The following is a 22,021-nucleotide window of genomic DNA, read 5'->3' as shown; positions in this document are numbered from 1 at the left end:
CTACTTGCATGTATCTCTAATCTAAAGCAGGCACAGGTTGCTGCTCCACCAGTTACTCCCATTAGATTTAAAGTCCTTTGTTTTATGCATGATAAGGCTCTTTAATGTGCAAAGTTTATGAGACAATCTACACTGGTTGCATGGACACCCTTCCTTCTTTTAATTTCTGTCCTAGATAAATGAAGAGGAGGAAATGGACTCTGCAAACTAGAACCCTTACCCTGCTTTTTCTACTGATGACACAATTAAAAGAACTACTTGCTATGAATTGCCCTGGAAAAGCTGTGAAGGAAAAATCTGATTGTAGCTCTTAGGGCTTCGATCTCTAACTGCCTGTGTGTATCACCACCATTAGGCAAACTTCCTCCCTCTGCCAGTCTTCCTGCCATCATTCCTCATTGTTAAATTGTGCTGCTAGGAGCGAAGAGTCACCGAGCTCTAGAGTACACCCTGTGGTAGATCTGCCTTTGGAGGGTCCCTGAGCACTGGGAACTGTAGTTGTCACTGTCTATTTGGAACATCTGTGGGATATTTCTCAGATGTCAGGGATTGGGGTTGTTTTCATTTCCCATTACTGTAGAGCTGAAGGTTTCTGAGAGTAAATATCACTCTTGCACTCACTGTATACTGATCCCTGACATGAGGCAATGATATTTATCTTTGGAGTCTACATCCAAGTAGCTAAGAGACCAGATGGCAGCTTTTCCATTTAGCATGCATGTAGACAGACAATATAATGAACTGTGTCAAGTGTATAGCTAATCCTTAATCCTATATATAGCCTGCGATGAGAAATCTTCAATTATAGCACTTGCAGTTCTTCAGAGTGAAGGTTAAGGAAAATAAGGGACCTTCCTTTTAAACAGACACATATTCAAACACTCTTCTAAGACCACCCAGACAGTACTAAGTATCACTGAAATACCAAAAATCTGTCACCTCACCTAAAAGCATGCAGACTGAAGAGTGAGATTTCCTAGGTACCTTCCTGTTATCCCATTGTTATTAAACTTAAAGATAACAGAACTTCTTAAAAAAAGATGTAAACAATATTATGAAAAAGTTTTGGTTTAAATGAGTAAGCCTTAAAATACTCTTGGTGTACTAGAACCTACTGTATCTCATGGACTGCCTTTGTTTGAAGGGCTTTCCAGCAATGCAAACATTGTTTAAATATTGTTTAAAGTTAATAATAACCAACAAATCATTAAACAGACTTTGTTTAACAAACCAGCAGCCATAAGAAAGAAGAGAGTTAAAATAATTACACAGAATAAGTTAGACATTAAATCATGGCTGGGAATCAGAGGGGCACATTTCCTGCTTATATTTTCTTGCATTCAATATAGTACCTCTGTAGAGCCTGTGAAAGCTACTTTATCTATATCCATGTGGTGAGAAATTGCTGCTCCAGCGGTGGGTCCAAAGCCTGGCACAATATTCACTACTCCAGGTGGAAATCCTGCCTGAATTGGAAGAAAGAATCCTGTAAATTTGGAGAAGTATAATAACTAGAAGAAGATCATGTGTTGCATGGTCTTACTTCCCTTTTCAGTTCTTCAGCCACCTTTTCTTAGCCATATATTTATTCTCAGTCCTAGAGTCCCAAAAGATTTAATTCTCACATAATTTACACTCTCTTTATTTCACATTTCTTTTACATTATTGAACTTCTCTTTCTCTCTCTCTCTTTTTAAATTTTTTTTAATTCCCCAAAGAACATATTACTTTAGTTCTTTGTTAGTGCCATTCCAAAGAAATATTTTTAAAATTTATCTCACTCAGACGTATAAAGGAATATTGTTTACTTTCATATCTACCTCATTAAAGCTGTTTGAATCAACATATGTTCTTGCAGGCTTTTGCACTTTAATATCCATGCTAGATGGATATTAATGATCTGAAATTCTGTTAAGAAAAATAATGGAACTCTGGTTGTAGGTTGAAAGTACAGTGGGCAATGTGAGAGTTTACAGCAAAAGAGAGGCAGATCAGATACCAAGCATGAAAAAGGAGGCTGAGATATGCACAGTTTTAATATCTTGAAGGTTATTTTATGTGAATTAGCTTTCCTTGTGGTTCAAAACAAATGCATTGTCTCCCATAAATCCTGTATTAGATATGTTCCATTTACAGCAAAATAAGTTATTTTCTTCAAGCAGCTTGTCAGGCAAACTCCAAGGATGTGCAAAGAGTAGATTTAAAATATCAAATAGATTCATATCCTGCTTTATCACTTCCATAAATCTCTTTACTGCACCAAACAGTACTTTGGGATTACATGCAGAAGCTCTATACTTTTTGGAAAACAGTGAATTTCAGGTGGTGAGTTGGAGCTCCTAGAACTCATGGCCTGCATCTTGGATACCAGGTTGTTACTTTTGTTTGAGCAACTTCTATTCCTCACAGTTTCATGCTCATATACAGTCTGTCAATGTTTCGGATGCTCATTTAATTTCCCAGATAAATATTTGCCCTGAAACTGATGAGACAATGAGGTTCTTTCCATTTTCTTAGCATTGTGTTTCTTAATTAATTTGTGCAAAAAACTTTCACTTTGAGCATTTAATTTCCATGTTTGCTTTACCTCTATCCTACTATATATTAGTAAGGGGCCTTGTGACCACTATTAAGCAAGATAGGGGAGGTTGCCAGAAGTGACTACATATATTTGTTTTTCAAAGTGGGCATTTGGGAATTAGAAAGTTAAATTAGGCCTTCAGATATTTTCACAAGTCTAAAACAGTATTGAAGTGATCATTTTCAGGGATTTGGGCTTCAATATTTTCTTTGATATTCCTGATACTTATCACTTTTGAGTTTTCCTTTCAATAAATGAGAATACCAGAACAGATATTTCATGAAATCATAATAGAATTGAGTTACTTTCCCTATGAAGTTATTTTTTTCAGAGAAATACACTTTCAGGTAGTTGCTGTTAAAAATTAATAGAGAACGTTTTTCTGATATTTTTTAAAGTTCTTCCTCCTCCCCAGTATTTTCTAATAACATTTACTGTGTGATGCAATAACAGCAGGACTTGGCTCCATTCTGATAATCATTTAATTTCTGTGTAATATTAACACACAACCAGTCAGTATGCTCTTCTGAATCACTGTTTTAAAGGAAAATTATAAAATGTGCCAAGTCATTTCCATTAAACCTCTGCAAGGTTACTGCACTGGTGATTATTGACATCTGTGCCAGCTTTTGAAACATCTTAGATTTTATTTGTTGCTTTTACTGTGAAGAAAGCTAAACTTTTACTGGTCTGTTTGGGTGTTTGCTGGACGAGGCACAATAGTTAGCTTTGGAGACACTAACTTTCTGAAGAAGCTGGGAAACCTCTTGTTCAGAAGCACAAAGTGTCTTTTCACAGTTCCTGTCTGAAGAGAATTCACAGGTTTGGCATCAACCACCAGCTTGATTTTACAGCTCCCTGTTAATAATAAACTTAGGTGGATGAAAACTTTGTTCAGTTAAAAAAAAAAAAAAAAAAAAAAAAAAAAAAAAAAAAAAAAAAAAAAAAAAAAAAAAAGAGCTGTACAAACAGGTTATTTTCTGTGATAACTATGCTGATATAGTCATTGCCACCCACTTACCCACTTCCAAGTACTGTGCACTTGACTCCTTGCTTGCTTTTGACTTTGAAAAGTACTGTCCTTTTGTAATAGAAATATATTTGCTAATGAATGGAGTTCACTAAACTGCTGTTGTGAGAATTTTGTGTGTGTACCAGACTGAAAGATATGCATGCTTTTGCCCTGACTTCACTGGTTTACAGCAAAGTAAAATTCACAGTGCAAGGCTAAGCATGCAATGAGCCTGTCTTATATTACCTTTGTGGCATTTCAGCTCTAGTATACTCTTACATTTTTGAGAGGAGCAAATTACTCTGTTGTTGGTGACTTACCTCTTTAATTAAGGATCCCATGTAAAGGGCACTGAGTGGGGTCTGTTCTGCTGGTTTGACAACCACTGTGTTTCCACAACAAAGGGCAGGAGCAATCTTCCAGATGAACATAACCAGTGGGAAGTTCCACTGAAAGGCAGATGAGAAAGTACATTCTATTTCAAATACATCACCAAAATATCTCAGATTTTTCTATTATAATAGTGCAAATTCTCTGCTGGGTGGTTGAACATTTTGTTGAACTCCTTTCAGAATGAAGATGCTTTGACAAGACAATTGGCAAGCCATATAAAACAAAACCTCAGCTCAACAGGCACCTTTTAGAAATGAGGAAAAAGGAAATTAAGTTACATCAGAAAGTCTAGGAGGAGTATAGATTCAACAGGTCTTTTTTTCTCTCCTTGTCTTCTTTTAGACTCAACCCAGCCCCCAAAATAATAGGAACATAAATAATATAAAATGAGGGATTACAGGGTTTTCTGCATTATTCATTGTTAAAGCAGAACTGCATAAGTGAAAGGAAGTGGAAATGGTGAGCTGTCAAAAGTGGTTTGCAACATACACATAGTCCTCAAAATTTTGGTTTATATAGAAACCTCCAGTTTGTTGTTTCATATTTCAGTGGAGAGAAAATGAAGATATACTCAGAAATACTTAACATTTTATTAATGAAGTCATTTTTTGTACTAAAAATGGCTTGTACTCCCAGTAGATAATTATATTTTAAATGGCCACATCTAGTATTTCTAGCTCTTTAGGATAGCTTGGCTGAGTGTTTTACTTAAAAGGTCTATTTTCACAGACACTCACCAAAATTATATATAGACTTCACAAATAAATTTAGAACTTGAGCTCCTCTGAATGTTCAGACTAGGTAGGCCTTTTGAAACTTCAGTTAAAAAGAGCAAGTTCAAATATGGGAATTTAGATATGCCAAACAGAAGGTTTACATCTTTTGTGTTGTAACTCGTACCACCATCACTGTGAATGAATCAAAGATCCAGCTATCTGAACGCTGTATAGAGCAGAACAGATATTTTAGGTTTTAAAGAGCTTATTGTTTATAGGCTTATAGGCTTAAACATTATAGACTGTAAATATTACATTCTCCTACATGTTTGTTTCTAAGTCATTCAGTTTCAACAAAACATAATTCCATCTTTCAAATTATTTTGTAAGTCAAACTTTTGAGTGTCGCTAGAGGACACAAAGAGAAATGATACTCACGCTCTGGCTCTAAGGAAAAGAAGGCTCACTTTATTATGGTTACTTTGCTTATATAGATTCTGGACAATGACCAGGGATTGGAAAACAAGGTTTCTACCTCTCCATCCCGCTGGCCAGGCTAGAAGTCAATCAGTTGTCCCTCATCAGAAAGGAATGTGAAAAACAACTCTTGTTTATGTTACATGCATGAGAAGACTCGACTACAGAATATAAACATTCACAGAAAGCTAATAAAATATAGCAACATTTGAGATTATTTGCTCTCCATATACAGGGAGAAGAGGGTCAAGGCTGAACCAAAGTGACTCATCACAAATTGATGAATCAGAATTACTGCACTCAGGATAGTCTCTATCTTTCAGGACCTGAAAATTTCTGATTAGTAGTGTTTCACAAATGCACTTGCATAGGCAAAATTTCAAAAGAATTTCCATTTGTAACAAGGAACATTTGTGTTTACATAAATGGTTCTAACTTACAGGAATAATCTGGCCACACACCCCAATAGGCTCATGTCTTGTAAATGTAAAAAAGTTTCCATCTATGGGAAAAAGAAATAAATTAGACATTCAGACAAAGCATTTGTGAGAAACAGTTAAATCAGAAAGATAATAAAGTATGGTACCAGACGTAGCTGGATACAATTTTACTTATAAATGATATTTTCAAAATCTTAACTATGCAAAGTCCATAAGGTACATCTGGATTCAATGTCTACTTTCTTCATCGCTCCAAGGTTTGATTTTTCCAGTCTGACTATCTTTTTGTGGTGACAACCCTGCTTCTTAATATGGTATGCACAGCACACCAATAAGCATTTCTCATTTCTTTTTTCTTTTATCACCTTTTTTTTTTTTTTTTCTTTCAAAAACCTCTCTTTTAAATCCTTGGTACATATCAGACATTTTTTAATATTAGATCTTAGCTTAAATCAAATCCATTAAATATAAAATTCTCTTTGATTCAAATAAATATGTGTTCCATTAAACCTAGTATAGAGTTCTACATAAGGCAAAAATGTTGGAAGTATTTATCACTCTAGTCTTCCTTAATTCCTTCTTTATTACCTTTTCTTTAATTTCTTCTTTATTACCTTTTGCTTAATTCCTTATTTATTACCATTCTTCTCTTTGTCTTTCTGAGAGAAGGTAGCTAGAGAGACAATGTTTTCATAGAGCTGCTTAATGGAAAAGGGAAAGGAATGAAATTTTAGCAAATGCTGTTTCCTCATTCCTATCTCTTAGTATTTTTCCTAATACGTTATCCAATCACTGAAGTAAATGTTACTGCTTTGTGCTAATCTTTGCTCAAATATGTAGACACCCAGGTCTCACTACTGTAGTCTTGTATAAATGATACATTCTTAAACAAAAGTAGCCTACTGTATTTCTTAGATGCACATACAGGTGGTTTTTTGTGTGTGTGTGGTTTTTTGTGTGTGTGTGTGTGTGTGTGTGTGTGTGTTTGGTTTTTTTTGTTTCTTTTTGTTTTGTTTTGTTTTGTTTTGTCCATAAACAATACTTGTTAGTAGTGCATAGAACAAGAAATAAATGTGAAGACCTACACTAAATGTTTAGACTCAGAAGTATGACAAATCTTTAATAACTTAGCTTAAAAACTGTCTAAAATATTTTCCATTTGAGATATTTTCTGTGTTACACAACTTTTAGATTCAAGTCAGTTATTTACAACTTGTGTTGGCCTCAGTTCTGTAGTTTTGTTATCTTGGAACTACTCACCCATTGGAACAGTACGCCCATGGATTTTATCAGCCCAGCCTGCACAGTAGCGTAAAGTTTTGATGCAGGCACCCAAATCCATTAGATAGGCTGTGGAAAAGAGCTTCCCACCATCAATGGTTTCCATTGTCTGCAGACAACAGCAATTAAAAAGTTTAATATCAAATACTGATAATTGTTCATTTGCTTGTGCTTTGTAATTTAGCTTTTGGTGGTTCACTTTCAGAATTTCAGCTTCAGAACAAACATTTAGATTAACTCTCCTCTGAAGAACACATTTTGAAAAGCTGAATGCAGCAATTTAGGAGTGAGAAATTTTCATGATTTTCATGGTTTATTTGTATTGAGCTGTGCAGATAGCATGATCGTGACACATTTGTAATGGTAAGATTTACTGAAAAATATCTCTCCCATATGAATCAGTTACACAGTTCTACTTTATGTTATATATTCTGTGAGCACAGATCAAGAGATCAGGCAGGAGACAGTGCACATAGCTGATGCAAATAAAATGAGTGGATTTCATAAAATATCAGCGATAATCAAGTCTTGTAAAATAATACCCTAAATACACCTTGAGTGTTTGATGTGCAAAGAAAATATCTGAGCCATCTTAAGTGAAAAAAAATCATTATGAAGAAGAGATTCCCTAAATAAGGTTGCTTTCCAGCCAAATCTAAGGAATGTAGTTTGGGTTAATTTCCATGCCCCTTACTACTGGGACATAAAGATCATGAAAAGTTCTTAAATAGAGTCAACATATTTTCAACACTTCAAGAATATTTTTCTAAAGCTTTTAAAAACAGAGAGATTGAGGACCTTCAACTTTATGAACAATCCTGTCACAATATTCAGCAGGAAGTGCCCAAACTATAGTTTTAAAATGTAAACTATTAGATGTAATCAGACTGGCATTCTCTAGCATTTCAAGTTGGATCAATAGACTGATCCTCCAAGAACAGGTTTTCATCAACACCTCCCCTGTGAAGTCCACGATTTTAGTTAACTGGACACCATACTTGGAAAGAGAACAGAACAAACACAAAAGACAGCAATTCTTGATGACTCTTAGCAACAAGAACTGATTAAATGAGGTTGCCATTCCAGGCAATATATGTGGCACTGCTCTTGTTCTGTTTGGACATGTGAGAAAATTCTTCTCTGGCCTCAAACTTGTGGAATCTCTAGCTTTCAACATCACAAGAGACTGCATCCTAAGCAACACAATTCTCAGTGGCTCTTTCAGTACCTTGCTTTAACTTGTTCTTTCAGTTGCCTATTGATAGGTCTGCTAAGGCTCTGAAGCATCATATCAATAAATAAAGCACTGAAATGGAATAATTTCCATCCTGGTCAAATGCATGAACACGGGAAAATGACTTTGTAATGAGCTTTGGACTATTTTGATCGCTAGTGGGCTGGAGTATGTGTTACTCTACAGTATTAGTTTTACAGGTAAAACAAACTGTGAGTGGAGAAAAATCTCTCTTCATCAAAGTCTGGAAAGCATTTTACTCATATATACTTTTTCTAAAAAGGGAAATAGTTAATAAGGTATCTAAGTTGTAGGAAATATAAATAAAGTCAGCAAATTACAGACAGGAATGCCTCCTCCTTGGGAGGAGAAAACCAATTCCTTCATATTATGAAAATGGCAAATATGAACAAAAACTAATTCAATGTTTCATCTTTCCTGCTGAAAAAAAAAAAAAATCTTCATCATCCTTGCATTTGTAATGCCTTAGACTGTACAAATGCCAGCTCATCCAATTATTTAATGGACAAGAGGACATACTACTCTAATCAGAATACAGCCTTCTTAAAATTTTATCTCTCTTCACTCAAATCTAGTATATTGAAGAACATAAGTTCCATCCAAACAATGTTTCTCCTGAGAAACTCTACAGTCATAAGGACATATAATGGGCAACAGATGTTTCGCAGATTTTGCATATCTGAGCGTTTAAATTTTATGAGTTTATCTATTGTACGTTTTGTGGATAATGGCTAAATACTTCAAACTGTAACGAGATCTGTCTGAGTGATCATCCTGAATGTTGGACGCTCCTCTTTCTCTAAATTTTTATGCTGTTTGTAGAAAACCAGAATTCATCTTCAGCACAAGCAATCATCCCACCTAAATCTTAATTCCAGAATGTGCTTGAATTAGTAGAGAAGTCACCTTAATAATAGTATCATATGTGAAGTTTAAAACAAGGAGATGAGTATACTAGCCTTTATCAAATTCAGGGTTTATTTCTATTTTGCATATTATTTCTTGCCTTAGTTCACAATTTTTAGGTGAGAGCATTACAACTTATGTGCCTTCTGTTAAGTATGGTAAAATAGCCAACACACAGTGGTTTGTGAAGAGAGGACATATAACCCTGTGATCATGTTATGGTTCTTTTTAAATTACTCCATTGCTACCATTGGTTCTGGTTAAGCTTTATTATTCACTGCTAATTGCAAGCTGGAGTCAATGAAGGACCAGTGATAAGAAAACACAGAGTCATGCAATTCAGTTTCTCCCAGTTCTGACTTGTATCACCTATGAACATGGAGCCAGGCTTTGAGTCTAGACCTTGCTGAAATTTTGATTTGAGTTTAGGCCTTTATTCAGACTTTGATTTAGATGAGCATTAACCATGTAATCAATGTCAGTGTGCCCTTAAGGATCAATGATTCAAATTACTGTGGTTGTAAGCAGTTTAAGTATCATTTCAAAGCTAATCAAATACTCAAGTGGTTTGTGGATATAGGGTGTTAATAGACCAGAGTGCAAGCCAGATTAGCGACGTCCATTTGATACAGAGAAGAAAACCATGTATGGAGACAGCCTAGCTTTCCAAAGCATAGGCATGTTAGACTTGTTTGTACCTTTCTTTAAAAATCAGGACTTTTCTCCTTGTTCTTTTGTTCATATATCATACTCACAGCTAAAATCAGACGATCTCTTTCAACTAAGTCAGCAAGTTTATTCAAGAGCCTTCCTCGCTCTGAAGCGTCCATCGTACGCCAGGTTGACCCGAGCTCAAAAGCCTTCCTAGCTGCTTTAACTGCCTTGTCTACGTCCGCCTGTGGGGAAAAAAACCCAAAGAAACTTACAAGATCAATAATTGGTTCTGTCATAAGCCTTTTTTGCTGTTGAATGTGTAAAGTTTAGCATAAGCTTAACATAAAGTTTAAATATGAGAAACTACTCCAATCTAATAAAAACTAGTATCAGTAATGTTAAATACGTGGGTTATTTTCTTTCAAACACTTCGGTTTTATTTCAGCAAGGTAAAATTCTGTGATAAACAGATGGGTTCTCAATGCTTCCAAAATAAAGATATATAAAATAACTCTACTTTTTAAGCCCTTTCTATACACCAAGCACTTACAATGATACAATATAATCTCTTTTATTTACAAAGAGATGCTTAAGTCTGTAAGGTAAATACTTAATTACTCCTCACCTGAAAGTATCTTACTGTGCAATGAAGATCAGATTAGTAAAACCTGTTCCTTAGAATGTTTCATAAAATGAACACAAATTTATTTTTAAAGAAGACAAATCAATAAATTTACTTTTGAAACTTTTAAGAAATATTTTTGCATAAAATTACTTCAAAATTAAAACTAAGCCAGGTTTAAAAAGCTAAGCTTATATATTTTGAAGGCCCCACCGTCTTTGCATATACCAGATAATTTATTGGTCCATTAATGAATTTCATCACATATTTTGTTATTTATCATTTGGTTTTCACTATAGAAGAAAAATCAACAATGAAACTATTCTGTGCAAAGGTTGTTCCACATTTTAAGAAAAAACAATTACAAATTCTTGAAAAGAGCCTTTCAGTACCTGGAATTCTTCAGTATTTCAAAATTCTTGTAAAATTTACCAGGGGAAACAGTGACATAAAAAAGAGGTTTATTCTAGGTGTTTTGTCAGAAACGAGAGATTTTGAGGAAAAAAAAGAGTTTCTATATACACCACATTTCCCAGAAAAAAATTGCATGAATGTTTGAAGGATATCTTTCAAATATTTTTGTGCTGCTGTTTCCTAATATCTCCTCCAGAGAAATCATTGTCAAAGTTGACTAAGTCAGCAAATTCAACTAAGTCAACACTGTAGTCAATTGTTTTAAACATGAATCAGATCTTGAATCTTTTACTGGTGTTGGCAGCCATCAACTAATTTTAAGAAGCTGTAAGTAGGTGTGCTAGTGGCTTGGAAAGCCCAGTACAGATCGTGAGGCAGAAGGTCACAGAACTTCCAAAAATGTTTCCAGGTAATTTGGGAAAAGATAGGAAGGAACTATATGAATAGCACAGCAATTACTATTGGCTAATACTGACCGGTCACCTATACCAGGTAGCTGAAATCTACCAAATTAAGAACTGCTTTCCTTCAGAATCTGTCAGCATGTTGTCAAACACCTCATCATTATATGTGATCCCTATCACAAATTTTCTATGTCTTTGCAATAGGACTCAAGGTCTGTGGCTTGCCCTTAACTGGAAAAGGAGAAGGGCAAAAAATATCATATGAGTATGAACTACATAAATTAAAGTTACATTGTCTGGCATTGTTTCTACTAGAAGTGGAGAAAAAATGAAAACAAACAAACAAAGAAACAAAAGAATAATATAGGTCTGTGAATGAAAAGTGATAAAAAAGATTGTTCTTCAACTGTTTGAAAATTAATTTCATTACATAAATCTACACTATGAGTATAAGGAATACTTTCTGAGCCAGTTGAGATTTTTTCACAGAAGTACATTTAGTTTACATATGCTGACCATTTGGTGAGCTGCTTTTTTATTACCAGGGGCCTTTAGGATTAGGAACATAGCTTGAAAGAGCCATCAAACTGGAAGAAAACAGTTCTTACCCACATATATGTCTGTTCTTCGTAAGCTCCTCTTGTTTTTTAAAATACCACTAAAGGGCAGTGGACAGCCCTTTGTCAACCCTATTGTATGCACAAATTAAATTCCTAAAATCTCTTGGCTCATTATCTGAAGTCCAGCCTCTTGCATATTAGGTTCATAATGGCTGTGTAATTTACTAGATCTGTGCAATTCACTAGTCAATTTAGTTAATAGCAGCTGTCATTACCTATTAGTTTGCAAAATTATTGAAGAGAAAGCAAACCTGTGTGTTGAACAGTATTATCTCTTTATTTAATGAGTTGTTAGATCTCTTGTATGGAAAGAAAGCTACAAAAATCTCCAATGGTAACTGAATAGTTGCAGGTTATGAGTAATTTAATTTGGGGATGATAAATTTTCAGTGTCTCAACACTATTTATAGATAGCTGGCATTAAAGAAAAGAAAAACCTTTGAAAAACTTAAGACTTTTACATTTTTAAAAATTATTTCACTCCAGGTGAAATAATTAAAAGTCAGACTTTCTCAGCCATCTTTCATCTAAGAAAATGTATAAAATGTGTCTTAATTATGATCTTCTTAGTAATTTGTGTCACTTTTGCTCAAGTACTAGACATTAGAGACAAATATTATTGGAAGAGTCAGTATGAGATTACAGACCATAGTAAGAAAGATTAAATTAGATGATTCTGAGAGCATTTCTCAAAAGAGAATTTTATTCCAGTGTGAATTTCTGTATAGTAAATTTTAAAATTCTGAAAAAGCATGTGTTTTTTATACTGGCAATATTTTTTTGGTGAAATTATAACACAGACAAACTTTTAAGTTTTACATTAGTTCTACTGGATAAAAAGGTATTTAACATTTTGATGTTAAGCATTAAAAAATGCTTGTTATACAAAACATTCTAGAGATGCATATTTCTTGATCAAAATGAATATATCATTTTGTGAGAAATGTGGAAAAAAAAATCACTTTTGGATGCAAGATTGACTTTGAAGTGGAAATGTAGAAAATTAAATACATATGTGCAAGAACCAAATCAGTAATTATAAAACCAGCTTTATTTCCAGTTACAGTCATCTTATTAATTGGAAATAAAACCTTCACTTCTTGTATTTACTTTCTAAGATTATATTAAAAAAAAAACCCTTTTCTTTGGTCAGCACTTTTAATGCTGTTAAGCACATTATCTATCATATTTAAAAAAACCTACCACCTTCCTTACATTTAAACTATACAGCAGCACTAGTAAATCCTCTTTGTAAGAAAAACAGAAATATAACAAAATACAACAAAAATATAACAGAAAAATACAACAGAAATATAACAAAATATAATAAAAATACAGAGATTACGGCTTAGGTTTTCATTATATCTTTGATTATATGACATCTATCTGAAGCTTTCCACAACACAATCTTATAAATATGTTAAAAATATTTCTTTACAGTCTTCAATGATTTTTTTAGTCATTTGCTTCATTGATTCAATATGTTTAAGGAGGTCAGTTTTGGATGAATTAGTGGCCACTTGATAGGCTACCTTCAGTTTCAAAGTAATTTTTAAGACTATGTTCCAATACGTTTTTCACAAAAAAAAATATTTGAAGGAGGCAATACTGAGAATACATATAGCTAAAATACGCATGGTAGTGATCATCTTCACAAAATTTGTGGGAAATTATAAGTATTTGTCCTTTTTTATATTTTCTATAATGAAAAGCCTTATATAAATGTCTAATGAACAAGTTTATATTACTTTGTAATAAAGAAAACATAACAGGAAAAAAAAAATACCAACTAAATTTTTAGATATCAATGGTCACAGAGAAGAAAAGGAATAAATAATATTAGTAAAAAAAACCAGCAAAAAATATTTCTTCATAACATTTCTCATATGAGTAAACAGTTTTTCAGTGTCTCTTTACCAAAAAAATATGGTTTATTAAAAAAGGTTTTGTGAAAGAAGATGTACAGGATGAAGTAGGTATGTCTGAGGTGATGTGTTATATCACACAGAGGGCTGCCTGCCCTTTTGCTTTTAAGATACGCTGAAAATAAAGTTACAGTTAAGGGCAAGTAAGAAAACCCTACCTTGTCACCTTCTTCAACCTCACAGATTTTCTCTTCATTTGCAGGGTTAAAGACTGCAAATTTTTTACCACTGACTGAATCATGCCATTCATTGTTTATAAATATCTGCAAGGGAAGAAATAATGCAGCAATATCAGTAACACATATATAGCTGTTTTCTGTTATATGTTTAATGAAAAAGCCCTATCTTTCATAGCTGAGAGCTACCAGATTGATAGATATCTGAACTAAATCTGGATAGCTGTTATTACGTTATTCTGAAGAGATGAGTATTCACATACACACTTAACCGAGGTATTATTTTTTTAAAAATTAACTTCCTTTGGAGAGCAACCTTTCTCTACATTGCAAATTGTTTTTGTTTCATGTCATAAAAATATGCTGTTGTAAAGGGGTCTTTCCTCTCTGTGAAGTACAAAGGAGGTACAGCCCTAAGTGACCTATGGAAAACTACCTGAGTTTCCCATGCTCACAGGGCTGGTAACAATGAAGGGCCTTTCTGTTACACAGCCTGACAGAAGTAAACCTGGTCCTTGGATTTAACAAGTATAGTATATCGAATTAAGAATATCTTGGAGACCATTGTAGTATTTAGCTTTGTTTTATCTTCACTCTCTCCTGGGGAAAAAAAAAAAAAAAAAAAAAAAAAAAAAAAAATCCCAGCCAAAAAACAAGCCAAACGAAAACCCCCAAACAAATAAAAAATGAAATTGAAACTGAGACTGAAAAAGCCCTGTCACAGTCAATTGAATGAGTTAAAGAATCACAGAATGGATGAGTCCGGAAGGGACCACACTGGGGGTCATATGGTCCAATCTCCCTGCTCAAGTAGGGTTATATTAGAGCACATTGCACAGAATTGCACCCAGATGGTTCTGTGTGCTTAGGACATGCATAAGGACCTCTGTGTGAAATCTGAGGTGCTTATCTCTGTTCACAAATGCAAAACAGAGCCTGAGTCTTACCTGTGGGTGCACAGATCTGTACTACTCTAGAGAGCCTGCCATCTCTTGGGCCATTTCTTTTCTAACTATAGGTTAACCTTGAAACAGAAAGGAAATGCTCATTGAAAAGACCTGATAAATGCACAGCTGTTTAAGAGAGGAGGATAAGTTGCTAATAAAGGTTTTGTACGGTACTTCTTGAAGTGGATATGATAAAGTATACAGTCCAAAGTTGACAACAAATTTAACCTGTCCTTCTCTGCCTGAACCTCTGTGATCTCTGGGTTCAGGTCAGTGCTGAAATGGGTGTGCCATGCTGAACTGTCCTCCCATGACTTTGAGCCCACCCTCCTGATGCTGGTGGGCTGGTGCCCCCGCTTCTCACTGTCTTCAGTGCTGCTGTGTTCCAGGCATGCATGTGAGATCTCGACTGTACTCACCTATAAGGACATGTCAGGCTCTGACTCACTGCACCAGATATTTTGAGCTCAAATGATGCTTCTCTCTAGAGTCAAGGCATCTTGCCCCACAGTTAGTCACTGGAGTCTAGAAGTGAGACCAGCTAGCACTCCCCATTAGGACAAAGAACCTAGTGTTGCTGCTTAGGGTAACAGGATCTTTGAAATACAAAATCTGAGAATACTTCGGTGTAGGCAAAGTAGATGATGCCTGACTGAGGGCAAGACAATATCAAGACACCAGAACTAAGGATAAATGCTTTTTGTCACAGAAGCTTGAGGAACAAAGCCCTCCACCACCACTACATGTATTATTAAAATGCGACAGATTTCAGGGAATAAATTTTCTGCATAGTATTAAAATTGTTGAATAGTTGTCAATAAGGTGAATAGTTTAAAAACCTCTAAGATTCATAAAATTTATATCTCTAAATGGATATAGTAAGAATCTATTAATCTATTAATATATTCCTGTGCTATATTACTACAGTTCTGTATGTTTCTGCTTGTCTTTATGTGGGCAACTTATACAGTGTCATTGCCATATCTGACCAGGATATATCTCATCAGGATTGACCACCAAACTCCTGATTTAACAAAAGCTGCCTGTGAAATATTTAAGTCCATGGAAATTTCTGATAGGTGATAATGCATGTTGTAAGAATATCCACACAAAATTGCAATTGTGGTGAGAGGAAAAAGACAGCAGTGAAATGGTTAATATGAAAAAAGACATTGCCAAGAAAAGAGACAAAGTAAAAGGTAAATATTAACATAACACTGCTATGATGTTACATTATGCCAAATTCATATCTGTCTGTGAAAGGAATAATAGAAAAACATACCATTTTTGGAAATATTTAAAGTGTTTGTTTAAGTACTACATTTATTGCACCAATCAATATCACCCATAAAATTAGTTTAGAATATATTTCTTCTTAATGTTTCTAATACCATTCCTGTTTAAAACATAACTTCATTATAATAAATATATATACAATATTGTATCAGAGTTGTATAAATCAAATAGCAGCCTTGCAAAATGTGGGTAAGAAAGACAGGAAAGGAAAAACTCAAAACTCCCATGTAAGCTGTATTAACACATTTCAGGCAGCTGTTCTCATTAATGTGCATACAGCCATGCTCATAGAGTGCTGTGGAGTGTTTGGTACAAGCAGGATGTATATCTCTAAATCCAGGCAACTCTGCAGTATCAGCTAACAACTGCCTCTAGCAACAACCTTGATGTACTGAGGAAAACAACGTTTGGGATCATCATGCAATAGGTTACAGAGTTTTGTCAGTGAGTCAGAACTCCACTGACAGCTCTTCAGACAGAAATGCAAAGGACCAACCCCTCTGTGGCAAGTGCCGGGCAGTGGGTTTTCTGGTGACTGACCATGGCCCAGGTGGTTTAGGGCTACAAATTTTTGCAAAGATTTACAAACATTGTTACAGATGTTTTGTAACTGTTACTTAACTGGAATTTTAAGAAAGAAGGTGGGGTTTTTTTGTGTGTTGTCCCCGTCCCCCCCCCCTTTTTTTTTCTTTTCTTTTTTTTTTTTTTAATTTCCACAACCCGAACAGTTAATGACTGTTCAGATTTCTTTGCAGTAGAACTGGAAATACAGATTTCCAGTAGATGAGACTGAACACTGTTAGAGCTTAGTATTTTAAATAAAGCACAGGCAACACCAGTCAAAAAAACCTCAGATCTCTTTATTCCTCACTGTCATAGGGTAATAAAATCTTGCATTTCTGAAAAGATTGATTTCAGCTCAAATGATCTAATACCATCCATTTGGCATTGAAGTTGCCTTCAAGACTACAGTATTTCTGTCCTTGTTTACACTGTTGATTATGTCCCTAAGATGACTTAAGCAAAGAATGGAGACACAGGGCCTGAACTTTGCCTTTTTTTTTGTCATCCCAGTGGTTTCTCTTTTTTCAGCCCTGGAGTATTTTGAAAGAATTGTAAATTCATTTGGAAGTGTCTGCTAGATGGGAAGTGCCATATTTGTATCTGTGCTGCATGAGGGAAGAAAGAATTTTACTCTGTACAGCTTTGCCTCAGACAAACAACACCATAGCTCTGCTGAAAGAAATTTTAGGGTCTTTACACTGGGTTTCAGCATCTTCGAAACATAACTTTTTCACGTAATCTTCCTTAGAATAAGAACTGCCTTTTTTTGTGGGTTCAATATTGTGCAGTCTGTACAGGGTTTCAGGCTTCAGTGTCTGCAAAAAGACTTTAAAAAGTAGAGATTAAAAAGAAAATTTCTGCTGCATTGATCCCATATTCTGCATCTTTCTATAAACTCACTGTCTGTTAGGAAGGAATTTTTATATAACTCACTAATATTGATTTACATTATAATTCATACAGAGATGTAGTCAAGAAAGATAATGGAACCAACTAAAATGTGGACCTTCCCTAACATAGCTATTAAGGGTAGCTTTTAAAACATGGAAATTAAGGTCTAAGCTAACTTCTGTTTAGATATCAGAAACCCTTCCAAACTTACAGTATAAGAAAAAGCAAAGTCTCTTCCCACCTTAAATCTGCCTCTGGCTAGAGCAACTTTTTTCTTGACAATATTCTTCAAATGAGCCCAGTTTCCTGTTTTACAGATATAAAAGTGATCACCAGATTTGAACCCTTGCTCGTCTGACTTCTCTCAAGCTTTTCCGTGTGGACTATGAAGCAGGGCATTACACAAACAGCACATTTTAACAGGCCAGGAACAAGGAGGAGACACCAGGGCTGAGGCTGGACACATGCTGGAGGCAGTTCAGCATCACTCATGTGAGGTGATGCACAGTGTTGAATCACGTCTGTACCTGTTCACTCCTGCTTGTATAGATTGTGACAGCCATTCAGGTACTCTTGAGTACAGTAAGTCACTAAAAATTCATTTGGCAGTAAATTTTACAGATACATCTAAGCCTTAAAATTTTGTGGCCCAAGAGGAGGCTCATTTCAAGTGCTCCAAGTTCTGATTTACTAGTTTAAAAATATGTAATGAAATCTCACTGTATTCTTTGAGTAATAAAATTAAAATATGTGGCATTTGTGGTACTACCAAGGAATGAAAATTTAAGCTTTAAGAAAATACGTCAATATAGATGCTGCTGCGAAATCTCTTTTTTCTCCCCCTTTTCCTTACAAGAAGTTTATATTTGCCTAATATTTCATGCAACCTTTTTTCCCTCCCTTATAATATGCTATTATTGCTGCAGGAATTACATTTTACTGCCGCAATGGACTAATAATCAGATAACATACTATTTCTATTAAATATTATGCAATTTTTTTGATTTTCCATTTAGTGACTCTATGTCCACTAAGTGAGCTGAACTTAGAAAGAGTAAGTTTCTACAGTACCTTTCTAACTTATCACCTTTCCCCAAATATTCCAATTACATTTTTGAGCTTTTATGCCTCACCTTTATTTGAAGCTAGTGGCTGCAGCATTTTAATATTCAGCTATAATTTTTCTTTACTCAGAGTGTCTTACCCTTCCACACTTCTCAGTATACCACATGTAGCTTAGCAAGAGAATGTCCAGCCTTTTTCTCCTCTTCATGTAATTTGACAACCTAATAGTTAACTAATCTGAGTTTCCCTGACTAAAGGAGTACTGCAGGGTTTAGTGTATGTGGAAGCATCATGACAGAAAGCATTTGTCAAGTAATCATTGTCTAATTCCTCACTGTTGACTGAGTAAAACATTCACTAACACATTTTTAGCTAGCTACCAAAACTCATTGGGTCAATGGAAGTCTTTAAAGGAGGTTCGTATATGAAACCAACTCAAGATTATTTTATAAATAATAAATCCAAGCCAATTTCAAAATCCAAGCCAATTTCAGTGTCTAAAATACATTTGATCTGATGTCTGAAAGTCAAATTTCATGAAGAGTGTTAAGTGTTATACCATATGTAAACAGCTTATTCTGAAGTATAGTTATGCCAATCTATTTAGTTAAGTGAATCATGTGAAAAGCCACAAACGATCCCAATCAAAGAAAATAAAATAGACTGCTAAGTAAAGAGAGCCCTTGGAACATCTCCTTCAGATCTCTCTTCAGATCTTTTTGTGATGACTGTTGGTATTATGTAATGGTAGAAAAAAAAGAAATTGGAGGTTACAAAATGAAGAAACTGGTTCTAGGTGATTTAGATAGAAAGGTTAATACATCAGCAGTAGTTAGTCATATGGGTCCTTCTAGTGTTACTAGTCGCCCATATCCCATGTTCTAACTTGTATGGGACAGGAGAGGAATGGGTAAGAACACAACAGTGCAAAGGCCTTAATAAATTGTGGGATGGGTGTTTTCTATGGGGTGACATTTCTATCTTCTCAACTTCCTATCTCTCAGTACACCACTGGGGCTTTCAGAAAATCCTGTGTGATATCTGTAGACAGGAGGAAAGCATTGCAAATAGCAAGTCTCCACAGGCATGCGAGTTTTGTGAACAAGTGTATTGCATTTCTACACAGAATTTATACGCAGCTTTTAAGGAGATGGTACCTATTGTCAAGGAAAATGAAACATTTATCATGCGACATTCTCCTTGATTGCACACTACAAAGTAGACTTTTCAACAATGTTGGCTTGTGGTTGCTTTTTTGTACTAACAAAATAGATTTTCAATAATGGAATATTTTAGAAGGATGGAAATATTTACAGGAAATTGTGTCTTGTATATTCAGTTACATCAGTTTGATGTTTTTCTCATATTAGTTGTTTTCCTTTGGAAAACTAAAAAAAAAATCAAAGAATAAATTTTATTTTTTTGAGACAGGAAGAGCAGTAGCAGGTTATCACCTGTCAGAACTATAGATATTTCCTGTTAAATATTTACAAACCCTGCATGATTTATTGAAGAAAGACATGTGTGAAACATTGTAAAGTTAGAAAAAAGGATAGCATGGAATTTAAAAGAAATAATTTAGATGAATACCTGCTTTAAGAGATGAAATTAAACAGTAGTTCTAGAAAATAAAATTATTTCCCTTGCAATGGTATCAGGAAAAATAAAAGACCCAAGTATCACCAGAGTTAAGAGGTCCTTTCTGATCAATTCAAACTTGAATGTTTCAGAGGGCAAAGTGTCTGCCAACAGTTTTTTCAAAGTTCTAGCAATTATCTGTGTGTTACGATACAATATTATGATATGCAACCAGCAAAGAGTCTTTTAAGGCTGGAAACATAAGCCTGGATTTAGACCTTCTTAATCTGTATCTGTTTATTTCTAACTCTATATGGAAAGAATTTTCTATTTCAATAAGTTTGTGGCAATATTGCATAGTTAGACTGGTAGACTATGTCTAGTTTATGGGATACTTGTTTACCTGAAAAGCAAATTCAAAGCCAGATTAATTTTCTCTAATGTAAATATGTGACCAGAATTAATTTTATTTTAGTTTCATTTTCATACACTCCTTTCCATGTAAGCTTATCTGGCATAATTATTTGAATCTGATCATAACACAATGCAATATGCTAACATTTTAACTTACTGTTTTAATTCACTGTTATGGGAAAAAACCATAGGAGAAATATTTCCTTCTTTGCTCCATTTATACTTTCTGGTAAACTTATCATTAATGAAAATTTGTTTCAGGGGAAAATCAACGCCCACACCAAGTGAAATATGGAACTGGTCTATCATGCATGCACATATAGGTGCTTTAAATTAGGCTAAAAGGATCACTGAACATCACTTGCTAATAAGTGAAAAATCAGAATTCAGACAGAATAAACATTTTAAGCACTGATTTACAGCAGCTTCCATAGTTCATATAAGGTTAAAATGAGTACATGCTACTGCCTGAAGTGAATGCATAAGAAAGATTAGGAAAAGAAAGTGCTACTAACCTTGGTGTACTTAATTTTCAGATCTTTTAATGGTTCTGGCAGTGCTGGCATAGCTGGAGCAGGATTGCCATCTGAGCCTTGCTTCTTCATGTTTTCAGTTGAGAAGTTTGAGGACGTTCCTGAAACACAGGTGAAATAAGGTATAAAGGGAATAGAGTGATTTTTGCCCTCACTGAGCTCTTGCCTTTATTTGTGCTTTTTTATCTGAACCAGGCATGGTATATTTGCATACGGGAATATGATTGGATGAAAGAATTCCTTGCAAAGAGAAAATGACACTACTTATTTTTATGACCAAAAGCAACAGTCTTTTCAGTGAGCTGAGACCTCGATGAAGCACATGCTGCTGAAACAATCTGCCTAGGCAGACACTGTGAATTCCTTGCTGGGGAACAGAGTTTAAGGCCTCCTTATCTCACCTGTAAAATTGCTTTCTCTCCACAGGCAGGTATCCAGATTCTAAGGGAACTTCCCCTCGTGCTTGAAGGCAGGTCTGAAGGTAAAGACAGACTTGTTAGCTCTGAAAACAAACCAAGCCCTTCTTACTAGAAGGTTGATGAGAATAATTACCAGAGCTAGAAAATATTCACTAAAAACCAAGCCCCCTTATGTTGCATTTTAATATGTTCAGAGTATATTAGAGGTACTGTAATTAATGTCTGTTTTGTAGATCACAGAGATAAGGGAAGACTATAGTGATTAAAAATCCTTCATGCATTTTTCATGAAATGTGAAAATGGAAAAAAATGATAAATGCAGAAAAAAATTCTCTCTAAAGAAGACTAAGCAAAACCTTTTTTTTTTTTTTTTTCCTTCTAGACAGCACCACAAATTTAAGGACAAAGTTTTTAACACAGTGCCCTTTGGAATATCTA

General features: G+C 34.7%; 1 protein-coding gene across 1 annotated transcript in view; it reads right to left on the bottom strand.

Annotated features, from left to right (window-relative positions):
- The window catches only part of ALDH1A1 (aldehyde dehydrogenase 1 family member A1), a 30,500-nt gene extending 9,190 nt beyond the window's left edge, over positions 1–21,310 (bottom strand). Inside the window, exons 1-7 of the mRNA XM_040089874.2 lie at positions 21,147–21,310; positions 13,859–13,963; positions 9,817–9,957; positions 6,880–7,009; positions 5,620–5,681; positions 3,914–4,042; positions 1,353–1,466 (exon numbers count right to left, since the gene is read on the bottom strand). Coding sequence (XP_039945808.1) covers positions 1,353–1,466; positions 3,914–4,042; positions 5,620–5,681; positions 6,880–7,009; positions 9,817–9,957; positions 13,859–13,963; positions 21,147–21,236 — 771 coding nt within the window. The 5' untranslated portion in view covers positions 21,237–21,310. The remainder of the gene's footprint in view (positions 1–1,352; positions 1,467–3,913; positions 4,043–5,619; positions 5,682–6,879; positions 7,010–9,816; positions 9,958–13,858; positions 13,964–21,146) is intronic.
- Between the last annotated feature and the right edge of the window lie 711 nt (positions 21,311–22,021).

The sequence above is a fragment of the Hirundo rustica genome, chromosome Z (assembly GCF_015227805.2).
Source record: "Hirundo rustica isolate bHirRus1 chromosome Z, bHirRus1.pri.v3, whole genome shotgun sequence".
NCBI classification, from domain to species: Eukaryota; Metazoa; Chordata; class Aves; order Passeriformes; family Hirundinidae; genus Hirundo; species Hirundo rustica.
The sequence above is the reverse complement of the archived record's forward strand: the minus strand, read 5'-3'. Positions and strand labels throughout refer to the sequence as shown.